Source organism: Arachis hypogaea, chromosome 9 (genome assembly GCF_003086295.3).
Source record: "Arachis hypogaea cultivar Tifrunner chromosome 9, arahy.Tifrunner.gnm2.J5K5, whole genome shotgun sequence".
NCBI classification, from domain to species: domain Eukaryota; kingdom Viridiplantae; phylum Streptophyta; class Magnoliopsida; order Fabales; family Fabaceae; genus Arachis; species Arachis hypogaea.
In genome coordinates, this window is record NC_092044.1 from 1,612,907 (window position 1) to 1,627,584 (window position 14,678).

The 14,678-nt window shown below is 24.4% G+C and overlaps 1 protein-coding gene across 1 annotated transcript; it reads right to left on the reverse strand.

Annotated features, from left to right (window-relative positions):
- Nucleotides 1–7,580: 7,580 nt before the first annotated feature.
- Nucleotides 7,581–12,970, reverse strand: LOC112709824 (auxin-induced protein AUX22). The gene is made up of 3 exons (XM_025761808.2): nucleotides 12,430–12,970; nucleotides 10,552–10,645; nucleotides 7,581–7,912 (listed from the first exon to the last, which is right to left on the reverse strand). Exons 1-3 carry the CDS (start codon nucleotides 12,800–12,802, stop codon nucleotides 7,804–7,806), a joined length of 576 nt encoding a protein of 191 aa, XP_025617593.1. The 5' UTR covers nucleotides 12,803–12,970; the 3' UTR covers nucleotides 7,581–7,803.
- Between the last annotated feature and the right edge of the window lie 1,708 nt (nucleotides 12,971–14,678).

The window sequence follows — 14,678 nt, forward strand, 5'->3', positions numbered from 1 at the left end:
TAAGCCTTCAAGATAATTAGTCATTTATTTTACTAGTTTGATATTTACATTTTTTTTTGTCAAGAGAGTTGAGTTTTTTACTTGTCTATAATATCCTTTTTTTAAAGGATCAATATGTATTCCTGGTTCTCCTTTAGTTCTTAGGAACCATACACACCTATTTGTGCTTTTTTCTTAAGGAATCCTACTTTCTATTCACTACTTGGCATTTGTTAAAATTGGAATTTGGATACAACATATTAAAAGACACATGATTTACTACTTGAGTTAATCTCTCAGCAGCCTAGCAGGCTAAGGAGTAATTGATTGCGGATCGGAGCTCCATTTAAGAGTATGTCATTGGCCAATCGGTTGTTGCATGCATAAAACAAGATTCGAAGATTCGAATTTTGATATTTGTTTAATCAAACTATTGAATTAATCACTAAACCGATCCAACTTCCAACTTGGTTAAAAGCCTCTGCATCTATTTGTGCTTTACTTTGTAGAATTACAAAATCATAACGGGTCTTCTTTGTTGGGCCTTTCCTCCTAAAAGTTTCATCTCTGATAAGTGTTATATTATGACCCAGCCCAAAAAATAGTTTTCTATTGTGATTACGAGGAAAAACAACTCTGCTATGACAAAAACAATTCTGCACTATAAGACATTCGTTTTGACCCAAAAAAAAAATGAAATAGTTCAAAACAAGAAAAGAATTTGAAATAGTTAGTTCGGCATTTTAGTTATCTATTTTCTTTTTCATGAATTATGAATAGTTTTACCATTCAAAGATGAGTAAAGAGAATTATTAATTCACCTGACATATATTATGTTATGATATTTTTCCTCTTTTAATTTGAGGACATTTCATATAACATTTATAGTTTATCCTTTTTCTTAATAAATTATTATATTAACATATCATATTGTATACCAAGTTACCAACTACGTATATTTCCTGCAAATCACATATTTATTAACAGTAACGTCATATATATGTGTAAGAGTGGTAAGCGGGAAAGTTCGTTCCCGTCCCGTCAGAAGTCCGTCCCCGTTCCATCAGAAATCCGTCATTTAGCAGACTGATCCGCTCTGTTTCATCTAATGAGACAGTTCTATAATCTCGTCTTACTCTCTTTAACTGCGGGTTGGTGGACTAAGTCCGTCAAAACTCCTCTTTTTTTTATTTTAGGGTTAACTACTAAATTATATATATAATTTCACAATCATATTAATAAATTTATAATTTCTAAAAGTATAAAAAAATTATATTATATTCACAAACATTAAAGTTTTTGTAATTATAAATATTATCTTCAAAGCAAAATAAACATAATCTAAAACATAATTATAAATATTGTCTCTAAAATAACATAAACATAATCTAAAACACTCAATTTTCATCTTCATATTTTTGTAAGTTGGGTTGGAGGAAGTTAGATTTTAGCAAAAAAATTGTAAAAACACTCCCTTACCAAAAAAAATTAAGCCCGACGGAGAAGTCCGCCCCGCCTTGTCAAAGCTCGCAGTTTAAGCAATGTGAGTTAGATAGACTTTTACTCTTTGGCAGTCCCAAATTTTTAATTCGGCCCGTTTTTTTGTAAATTACGCGGACCAACCCGACAAATTTAGACCCATTTACCATCTCTATGTATGTGCATCTAAAAAGTTATTTCAAAAATTGTGATATAAATTTCTAATCTAATGAAGTAATTAGATTATTAGTTAGTTTCTTATTATTATATTATATATGTTTTATAAAACTTGTAATTTCTTTTCCCAATAAACATACTCATATCATATAATACAAAAAATTGCTTCAATCATTAGAATACTCTTATAAATTTCTTGCTTGGCAAGATTCAATTTTTCTTACTCTTACAATCATTTTCTTACTAGCTCCCAAATACCAAAAAGTATTGCCAACTATATTAATTCATATATGAATTCTATGGATTACATAATATAATTTGAACTTTTAGCAATGAATTGATTGATAGAAACAAGTTTAACAACCAAAACAAAATGGAAGGTGCATTGTCAAGGAAATCCAAATCCTTAACAAAAACTCAAAAGCAAAAAGGAAGAATAACAAAATAACAAATGAATGCTGCCACCACCATCACACTCACTCTTGGACAAAACATAAGGTTATCGTCATCTCTTCTTATTTCCTAAAGTAGTGGCAAACCATGGCAACATGGACCCCTATTTCTCATATATATTAATTAATTTAAAAAGATAATAATAATTTCACTAAATGACACACATACATAACCGAGAGCACCTTTAACTTTTTTCGAGGGCCAAACTTTTATTTATAGAAATTGTCAAGTAACATGTGTATATTCAGGAGGAAATATAAGATTTATATCTAAAAAAATTGATAAATATATTGTATATTAAACTATAAATTAAAACTATTATGTAATATTTGATTATAAAAAATTTTAAAAATTAAAAAAACAAATTGAAACATTTTTAATTTTTAAAATGATATAAATTTACTAAAATACCGTAGAATCTTTTTCTTCGAATAGGAGAAGAAGAAACTTAATATATTATAGAAACTTAAGAGTAAAATTTCTTTAATTTTTGGTTCCTGGCCTTTTTTAGATGCATGAGTCCTTCTATGAGAATTTCGATAAAAAATAGCAAAAAATACTTATGTATGATGTTAATTTGTATGATATATTCTTTGTCTTTCCTATATTAATGATAACCATTTGATTGTGACCGTTTATTTTATACAGTCATCAAAATAATACTACAGAAAATATCATTTTGATGATTATGTAAAAATTAAATCGTCTTAATCGAATGATTATCATTCACGTAAGACTGATGAAGATTAGATCATATAAATTACAGTACACGTAATATTTTTTATTATTCTTTACCAAAAATTCTTACGAATAGATTCGTGCGTCTACTAAAAAAGAAGGATATAAGAACTCATGCATCTAATGAAAAAAAAAAAATAAGAAACGAATTGTCATTTTCCAATCTTAAAATACATGTTTGTAAATTAAAAAATGATAAGAGCCAGAAAGAGGTTTTACTCTAAAACTAAAATAGTGGTTCAATTGATGGGCATGCTAAATTTCATTATCACATATACATGGGTGGTCTTGACAAAAACGAGATAGGCTTTATGGTTGTGTCCTATGTTGACATGATTTATGGTGAGAAGAGAAGTTCGATTTTATCATGACTTGGCTATATTAAGCTTTAAATATATAAATAACATTTTTGGCAATTTATCATCATCATATATATCTTTTATTTGAAGCCTATAGCCATATATATAGCTATGGCCCCGCCCTATGCATTGAATAATTGTATTTTCTTTTCATTTCTTCCCTTTCTTCATTTGAGAGAACACAACTTTTTCATCAATTTCAAATCTTTTCTTCTTTTTGTCACCTTAGAGAAGAGATTGATTTTCCTTCTTTCAACAAGGTTGGGGAAGTTTCCACAATGACATTATATATATTGAATCAAATATCATAACTTGTGATATGATATGATTGTTGGTGCATTGTAATGGGAACATTGCAAAAGCAAACAGAGTACTTGTTTCCTCTGAATATAGGAATAGAATAGTTTCAATAGAATAGTTTCAGGTATATTGAAAATACCGGTATTCCACTTATTTTAACTGTTGATCTGAATTATAAAAAATATATATAATATATATTAATTAAGATCAACGATTAAAATAATTAGAACACCGATATTCTTGATATACCTAATAATTTTCCTGTAAAATATCTCAATTCAACTCAATTTCATATTATTATTATTAGGTGAATTTTAGTATTTTACCAAACTCTTTTTTAAATAAAAGATAAGTTATCTTCTATGACATATTTAATAACTATTGGATAAAATAAATTATGTCATATCATAGTTAATATTAATTCTTAATTTAACTTGAGTTTCGACAACTAAATTAAACTAATTAAATATAATAAAAAAATTTGTACATTATAAAAGTTACAAAAGAGATCTTATTTTATAATTTTTTATTTTTTTTAAACCATAGATCTAACAATACAAAAAAAAAAAACTAAAAAAGACTAAAAATAACAAATGAAAAAAAATCAAAAGGCCAAATCACAAATTTAAAATAATAAAAAAATAAATAAAGTGTTAATTGAGTAAGAGTAAATTTTATAGTTGTTAATGGAGTTGATATAAGAATCGTATAATTTTTTAGGTATGAACTTCAAGTGGTTTTACATAATAATTAGTTTGGTTATCAAAATTTAAATTAAATTAAGAATCAATATTAATCATCTTGATGATATAATTTATTTCATCTAATAAGTAATAAATTTATCATAAAGAACAACTTGCCTTTTATTTGAGAAAGAGTTGAATAAAATTTATTTTATTATTATTATTATTATTATTGTTGTTGTAAAAAGATGCAGGTTATGGTGAGTGATTATTATTATGGTGGTTATAATAATTATATAACTTTGACAACGCTTAAAAATATATATTACTAAAATTAAAATAATAATTTTAATATTTGAAAATATTTTTTATTTAAAAATAATAAGAATAAATTATTACAAAAGTATAAAAAGTATAACCTTAATTTTAACATTTTAAATGTTACTAAAGTTGCATATATAACTACCGTAATAATATTCATCATAGTCTTCATTTTATAAAGTCAATTTATTACTTGTATATAAAGAAAAAGGTTAGATAAACACATTATTTTTATAATTAAATCTAATAATTAAGTCTAATCAAATATTTTTTTATTCTTTTTATGTGTATTTTTATTAATTGGCTTTTGTTATACTAATAAACTATTGAATCAATTAAATTTAATTTAATTTTTAAAATAACTTGTTCATATAATATTATTGATATATAAAAAGGAATCGGTGACTTTGGATTCAGTAACCATTTTGCTCTCACAAAAAATTTCTATAAATAATTCAAGAATAGTTATTATAAAATGTTGAATACAATCCCTTTAAATTATACTCCTTATTATTATTATTTAACCACTAAATTATAATTATTTTATGTTTAATATATTATGTGGAAATTAAAAAAAACCACCATTACCTGTGGGGACGGTGGTTATTATTACATGAGAAATTAAAGATTGTTGGTTTTGAACCTACCATTCTCAGAATGTGACCCCAATAATAATAACCATGCCCACACATACCGTTCAATATTTTTCTATACTAACAATAATTTAAGTGGACTTTACCTCATACAATGAATTGAACCATTGAATGTATATGATTAATATGAATACATTAAGTTGCTTTCGTAATGAACTAATTTGGGTTGGTCGAGTGATCAGCTCACTCGTCCGTTTAAATAAGTATTGAGAGTTCGAATCCTACCTTAGAAAAAAAAATTGCTTTTGTAATGTTTTATTTTGATCCACATTTAGCTCAATGAACATGTGTTTTTGAATATGTAATATCATCATTTTTAAATATATATAATTAAAGGAGTAGTGTCAATAATACATGTTAAATAAATTTGAATTAGTGTATCACACAAACAATTAGTAGTTTACACTTATTTTTAATTTAATTAAGTAGGAGTTAATAATTATTAGAACTATGGGTAATTAAGTATTAATGGAACATAGACAAGATTCTGTACCTAGAATTAAGAATTTAGGATGGAGCTTGGTTTGTGTGCTCTTATCATGTGCACCTCAGTTGTCAGAAACAAAAAATACAGAGTTCATGAATCAGAATTATTCTTTCATAATGTATTACATGTTATGATGTCTATTGTTACTGTGGTTACGGAAGTTATGCATCTTTAGTCACATCTAAAAAGTGTTGTTATTAAGGTAATAATTATTTATTATTTAAAAATATTTTTTTAGCTTAAAAAATTTATTAAATAATAAAAAATTATCAAAATTATTACATAGTCAATGTAATCATTGTAATGATGAAAAACAATTTTATTTTATGTTATGTGTACCAAAAGTTAATTACCATATTAAACATATATATTTATAAATAAATAGATAATATTTAATTTATAATTAATTTTTAGCATGTATATAATATTTTTGTTCGTAAAAATTATGATAAATTTCACTAACTTTAAAGGAATGTGGCTCTAGTAGCTTGTCATACACTATTAAATCACTACAGATGTTTGATTAATTATAATGTAAATTTGTCTTTAATTATAATTATTGTAAATCTAATTTATTAAAATGTATTATTCATTTTTGTGTTTGTTTTTTTTTCCCTTGTATGTTTTTCTTTTTATAATGATCAAAGCAGTTTCATAATCATAATCAACGCGAATTTACATTTATAATAAAATATTTATAATTGTTGATAATAATCAATTTTGAGGCATACATGTAGTACTATAAACCTTAAGGTGTCAAGTTAATAGGTTTCTCATCTTATAAATTTTTCACTCTTTAAGGCTATGTTTGGTTGAAAGAAAAGAAATAAAGAGGAAGGAAATAGAAAAGAAAGAAAGGAAAGGAAAGAAATTGAGTTGATTTTTTTTTCTTTAGATGTGTTTGGTTGGAAGGAAAATAAGAAGAAAAGAAATGTTATAAAAAGACAATTTTACCCCTATATTATAATATATATTGAAAAAAGTGAAGGGGTAGTATTGGAAGTAGAGAGATAAACATTAGTTTTCTCTCCATTTTCTTTCCAATATTGGAGAGAAAAAAAATTGGTGGACCCCACCAGTTTTTTTTCCATCCATTTTCTTTCCCCTCAATTTTCCTCTTCAACCAAACAATGAAAAATAATAATTTTCCTTCCCATTTTCTTTTCTCCCTTTTTCTTTCCTTCCATTTTCCACTCAAACAAACATAGCATAAGTGAAAGAATATAAAATGAAAAGACATAACATCCAACTCAAAACTTTAAAGTGTCAAGTTAATGGGTCTCTCATCTTATAAACTCCTCACTCTTTCTTGCTTTTTTTTGATGTGGGACTAACTTCACACTTGCAACACTAGCATACTGTATATATATATTTTTTATTTAACAAAAATTTTTTTAGCACTTTCTTTTTTACTTTTTAAATGATGATATGTACCCTCTTAATAATAATTACACATATGCATATATAGATATGGAGAAAATAAACCACTTAATTCTCCTCTACATCATATGGTCTAGACTTTTTGAATTTTCTTATAATTAATTATAGTTCTATCACGTCTTTTTTATTTAATATTTTTTTGAATTTGTATAATTTTTTTATTCATCTTATGTTAATTTTTTTAAAAAAGTCAATGACGGTTGAATTTTAAACATTTTAATTATGAAATCTTTGATACTATATTATTATATTATTTTTTTAAAACTTTAAACTAATAAAAAAAATACACAAATAATTACATCTCTAACAACTCTAATAAAAATTGTTCGTTTGGTAATAAAAGTATGTTTACAATTACAAAGACAACAGAATCTTAGTATAATGAATATCATAATAAGCAAAGGATATATAATCAAGTGAAAAAGATTATCATAACCCTTAATGAAGATTATCGAACAAAAAAACATGGCACAACAATAACATCAATTAATAATCTAGCTAAAACGACGAGTTTCCTATTTAAGTACATATCATTAAGTCTTAATACATAAACAGAAGTTTGATTCATAGTTGTACATCAATTCAAGGCTTCAAGCTATATATATAAAAATAAAGGCATGCTTAATTTCCTCAATATAATATAAAAGAAACGAAAACACAAATATAAAATAATAATAAAATAATAATAATCATGATCATCAAAACGTGCACAACAACATTAATTAATTAGAAGACTAAACATTTTTTTCTTTAATTTCATCTATCTCTATATATGTCTTTTCAATTTGCCACGCATCTGATCTCTTCATAATCCTAAGCCTCTTGCATGATTCCATAAACATTCTGCAAAATTAAATTACCTCCATGATTAATATAATCACATTATTTTTTCAATACTATATATTTTCATATAATAATTTTAATTAACATATGAAAAAGGAATAATATTATTATTACAACTTCAAACAAAAATGAACATAGTAAATAATTATAATAAAGTGAAAACTTAGGTGCAGTCGACTTCACATTAAGTTAATAATTGAGAGTCGTTAGATGATTCGACTTATTTAACTAAATTTGCATTTAACGACTCTTAGCTATCAACTTCACGTGAAGTCAACTGCACCTGAGTTTTCACCTTATAATAATCACAATGATTATTTAGGAATACTTATTTATGTTTAATTTGTTGGTTTTTGAAAAGTCCATATAATTATTGATGGAGACAATTATTATTCTTGGAAATGTGGCCAACTAAGAAGCTTTATTTAAATATTCTGTTTATTACTTTGGTGCATCCAATCTAAAAATAATGGCTATGGCTTTTTCAGAGTACCCCATTATGAATGATTGTTTCTCCATTCTCAATTTGATGTATTCAACATTATAACGAGGGATTATTCACGCATGTCGGTTATATGGGGTCCAAGATATATTGTCGGTTAAAATAAATAAATAAATAAATGAATATTCATAAAAATTTTCTACTACTCTCAAGCTTAAAAAATGGGGAAGGGGAAGGGGGAAGTTTAATTTGAAAGTTTAAAAAGTTGTTTAATTTTCAGTTTTTAAAAAAGTTGTTGAAATTTTCAGTTCAAAAAAGGTTGTTTTTATTTTGGTTCGTTTTCTTTTTTTCTTTTTCGGAATAATATTTTTTTGTAATTTTAATTTCATTTTTTCATGCTAAATCTGAAAAAATATCAATATAAATGTATAAAAATTTTGAATTTAAAATCATTTGAAATTATTTGAAGTTTTTCTAACTATTATTAATTATTAAAATTTTAAGAGAGCATTTGTTTTCAGGGTTAAAAAATATATTCCGAGAAATTATATTTTCAAGAATATTATTTTTGACTATTATAAAAAAGATTTATTTGTTTAATAGTACAAATTATTGGAAATTATTTTTAGTATTTTCAATAATAAATTACAATTTTGTTTGTTTTATTATGCATATTTTTAGAAATACATCTTCAATTCTCAAAATACCCCCATATCAATAAATAGAAGAATTCTTTTTCCAGAAATATAACAGTTAAGAAATATATTAGTAATTTTATATACTAACATAAACTCTCAAATATTCATTTTTTTGGATGACGATAACAATTTTAAGTTTTGACAATAATTTTTTTTAGAGATAAATTATTTCTAAAAATTAAAACAAACATAGAAATAATATATTCATGGATAATTTTTAAAAATAAATTAAAATTTCTTATAACAAATGCCAACTAAAATTTTATTCACTGTTTTCATGACATGGAAATAGAAAACATAAGAACTACAAAATCCTATGAATTTTGCTATAAAATGATTTTGGCAAACTCATCTTCTGAGTTAAATACAATAATATTAAAGAGAAAAAAAATTAAAATTTATTTTATTTAACATCCATTAATTGTTATTTTTAATTAATAATTTTGGGACAAATAGTTTAGTTGATAATTGATTAGGTTGTAAATCAGGCATGCATCTTTAATTAGTAGTTGAGTAATTAAACCTAATTAAGCACCACCAATAACACAATAATGGCAATTGACCAAATTTAAAAAAAGAAGAAGCTAGACATCAGAATTAAGTAACCGAAATTTATATTCTAATTTCTAAATAGCAAATAGAATAATTAATGAATTCAAGAAATGGAACATAGTTGTTGGTATTAGTGGATGATTGAAGCTGACTCTATAACAGTAGACAAAAGATTTTGGTGGTTTACTTGGCTTGTATCTTTCAAGATTATCACTTGTCTCAGACATACTTAGATTCCTCCACCCAAAATTCGGGAAATTGTTCCATTTTTTGTGTGCTTTTTAGGATAATTTGAACCCTCTCTATAATATGTTTTTAATCAAAGTATTTAAATTGAATATAATATCTAAGTATATTAATTTATAACCTATAACAAGTGTTCTTAAAAATTAAAATACTAATTAGTCAAACCCCTCTATTATTATCCCATAAGAAAAAAAATACAATATATAATACTATTTTTTTAAAAATAAATATTAAATAAATAAAAATGTAAATGAAGTAATATATACATGTTTTGAAATCTTGGAAATAGTTTTCCTTTTGTTTAGCAAGCGGTAGAATGCTTATAAAAAAATTGATTAAGAGAATAATTTTTTTTTTATTTTTATGTTTAGTCTTTAATTTATTTCATATAGTATATCAAAAGTATATAGATCACATATTATTTTATTAAATAAAAATAAAAATATTTAATAACAAAAAAATTAGTTAAAAATAATCAAAATTTATCTTATTTAATATTTATTAATTCTAGTAACAATTAAAGAATACTAAATAAAATAAATTTTAACTTTTTTTAATATTATCGTAATAAAAAATATATTTATATTTGTTTGATATTGCAATATAATAAATACAAATAACAGATCTAACAATATAGATATAACAAAATAAAATTAGAAGGAAGCAAATTAAATTAAGGGTCATAATAATTAGGGACTTACTCCCAAGGAACATCTCCAACAAGCATCCAATCACCCTCTTTGTCCTCATAAATGGGAACGTGTTCACAGTTCTCTGGATCCTTCAATGCTTCCCCTGCCGACATATATAATCATTTAAATTTATTTATTTTTTCATAAACCAAAATGTTTAATTGTGTCATTATTCTATATATATGCTTTTTGATGTGTTTATATGTTTGGTTCCCTTATTACCTTTAATCACATTCTAATTGAGTGCTTATGAATAGTTAATTAGTATTAGTATCATTATTATATACAACATAATCCAGTGTGCATAAATTCTTTTGTATATGAGATGATTACTTGCCAGTTCAGCTTTATATATATATATATATATATATATATATATATATATATATATATATATATATATATATATATATATATATATATGCACGCCATCACCTAATTATAAGGAGAATGTCTAATTATTATTAAACATACTAATTATAATTGTTGTCCCACTTTTGTCCTTCTTTAATTATAGTGGTATTTATATATTAAAATCAGTTATTAAAATTAATTATTATGTAATTTTATATAAATATATATAATTTAATTTATATTTAATATATATTTTATATTTTAATAAATATTTTATACTGATAATTGATTTTAGTATATATTTAATTGGTTATTGATCTATATATAATTCTTTAAATTATTTTGCTATTATTAATTAATTATATTTTTTCTATTTTTTTAAGTTAGAAGTGAAATTGTCAATGAATTATAACTCAAATAATATAGTCTTTTTATATTTACATAGAAATTACAGATTCGAGTATAGAGAGACTGACATTTAAACTATAGCTTAACAATTATATTTTTTCTATGCTTATTATTAACATTACACAAAATATTCTTCTTCAAGATCCTTATGTTTATATTCCATAATATATGCCGGTCAATATAGATTTGACTTATATAATTAGCATATTAATCTACCCTGAAGTTATATATGTTGACTTACATATATAGAATACACGTAACGCTTTAAGAATAACTAAAAAAGCCTTTTATTCTATTATGTATATTACATAGTACTAAAGGATTAATGGAAAGTGTTACTTATAGTCCTTCTCGTGTTGCTAATTACCCTTATTAATACAGTAATTAGTATAAGGTCCACGATCTATGCCTATGTGGTCCTCATCATCATGATCAACATAAAGAAACTAAGATATATATATATATATATATATATATATATATATATATATATATATATATATTAGAAAAATATTATAAGTAATTTACACTAGTTTCTTTCTAGTTAAGGCAAGATCACGGGGTATGTTAAATTGTTAACTTATTTAAATATCATATATTTAAGTCAAGGCAAGCATATACAAAAAATCACCATTATATAATTCAAGCGTGCACTCCATATAATATTACAGTCAGTGATTTTTATTATCTGTTCCTTTTTTTTATCTGTTTTATTTTTAAAATTTTATGAAAGAAATAATAAAAAAAACCCAGAATATTATTCTCTCTTTTTTTTAAAAAAAAAATCTTTTTATTTTTTATATATGAATTCTGAAAAAATTAAATAAAAAAAACTAGAAATTAAGGTAGAAACTGAAAAAAAACCCAGTTTTTTATAAAATCATATATATATATATATATATATATATATATATATATATATATATATATATATATATATATACTACCTAATCCTCCTCTATATATATTTTTGCATGTCTTGATTATTACTTAAGCATGTTAACCCTATTTTTATATCATGAAAATTGAAAACATCATGTAATGTAACAAACAATAAGAAAGCTATATATATAATAGTTCAAGAAAAATAATGTAATGATAATGCAAATTAAAATAAAAACTCACCCATTCCATAGCAACCAAAGAGCTTCTCCAAGGCCAAGGCTAACTCAGAGTATCCCTTATGCATTCCCAAATCAATTTTTCTCAAGAAAGGAGCACCATCCATGCTAACCTTCACATACATCTTTGTAGCCTCATTCATGCTGTTCTTCTTCCGGTACGAGCACACTGGAGGCCACCCTACGACCTGAGCTTTCGACTCAGTAGTCTTCAGGTTGCCCCCAGTGTTACTCTTCTTCTCTTTCTCACCGTTGTCATCAATCTCGGAAAACATTCTCTTCTTCTCATTCTTATTAGTACTCACCAAACTTTTAGGTTCGCCGGGTAAACCTAACCTTAGCTCCGTGATTTCAAATCCGAGACCTTTTCTAGCCATACTCTATCAGTATATCAAAATTAAATTCTTTTGTATTTTGAGAATGATTTTTTTTCCCTCCCCTCTTGTTTTGATAAGAAAATATATATAGTGAAGAAACAATGCTTTTTGCCTAAGAATGAAGAAAGAACTTAGTGTTATATATATATATGATATAAATTAACATAAGCTTAGTGATTGTATATATAAAATGAGAAAGGAAAGGACATAGTGGGAGCAAAGACAGGTCAAGGAATGGGAAATTGTCGGTCACATGAGAAACAATTGTGGGGACAGATTGTTCCCTAAACAAAACCAAACCCAATACAGGCCAGCACTAATTAAATTGGATACATAGGACACATCTAACGGCTGTTGATGATTTGTGATTAATTGCGATTCGATCGTGGCCGTTCGATTAGATGACTAGGAACATGCCATGTGATTTGCTTCATTGAGGGGGTTCTGTGCAATAAATTATTACCTTTAGAGAGGGTTACATGAAGAAGGTGCATCATGTATATAGAATCCCTTATATATGTATGTTTATGTGTAATATCAATATCTAGATTTTTTTTAATTATTTTCATTTAGTCAGAAAACTATATATATTATTTTCCATAATTTTTCTTTTCTTTTTTCTTTAATGAAATTTGTTGATGTTATATTATTATATGGACGGACTTTAGCTCCTATATTTTGTAAAAGTTATAAATCATTTATTAGAATGTGCAAATCATCAACCATTATTTAAATAAAAATAGCTCATACTTAAGATAATTTAGGAAATTAAATTATCAATTAAAATGGGGTGTATCGTGGTTATTCAAATTAATTAGTATAGAGTTCAATTATAAGAACTTGATTTTTTCAACTAACATTAATTCTAAGAATTAGTTTTTTATCATACATTCTAAATTCTAGATTTTAATCACTAAACGTTAAACTCTAAATTCTAAATTTCAGCTAGTATTATCTTCTTAAATGCATGTAGATGTCAATTTTTACTATTTTTTAAAGGGAGTCACTCAAATAAAGATGTCAAAAAGTCTTTTTTTTTTTAAAGATGCTTTTTAATAATTAAAATTTAACATATATAATCGATTAAATTGTGCTATTTTTATTAAAATTACACCGGACAAATTAGTTTAACCGAAAAATCAATAAATTAAATTTTAAACCGATCTAAATTAATATTTTTTTTATAAAAACGAACTACAATATCCCTATTACAAAAAATAACTAAAATACTCTTATTATATATTTATTAATTTAAAAAAATCTAAACCCTAACCTTATAACGACAGAGAAATAAAGGGCTAGAATTTAAGATTCTCAAAATTAATATATATAATAGAAATATTTTAGTCATTTTTTATAATAAATATATTGTAGTTATTATTTTCTATAAAAAATAATATTAATTTAGACTAATTCAAGATTTGATTCACTATTTTTTCAGTCAAATTAATTTATCTGGTCTAATTTTGACTAACATAACACGATTTAATCGATTATATATGTTAATTTTTAATTATTAAAAAATATTTTTAAAAAAAAGACGTTTTAGACGTCTTTATCTGAGTGACTCTTTTTAAAATGTAACATCAAAGTGCACATGATAACACTTAATTAATAAACGTTTAGCATGTTATGTAATCACTTTTTAAAAAAATTTAAACTAATAAAAAAAATATTATGAATTGTTATATCTGTAACAATATATATTATATACATATTAATTATATACAGATACATGTATGTTACACATACATACATATACAATTGCATGGCAACATTACATACATATCAATGCATGTGGGATGTGATATATATGTATGATATATAGCAGCTAGCATGCATGTAGATATAAAGTAGTTGATGAAGGTGTGAGGGA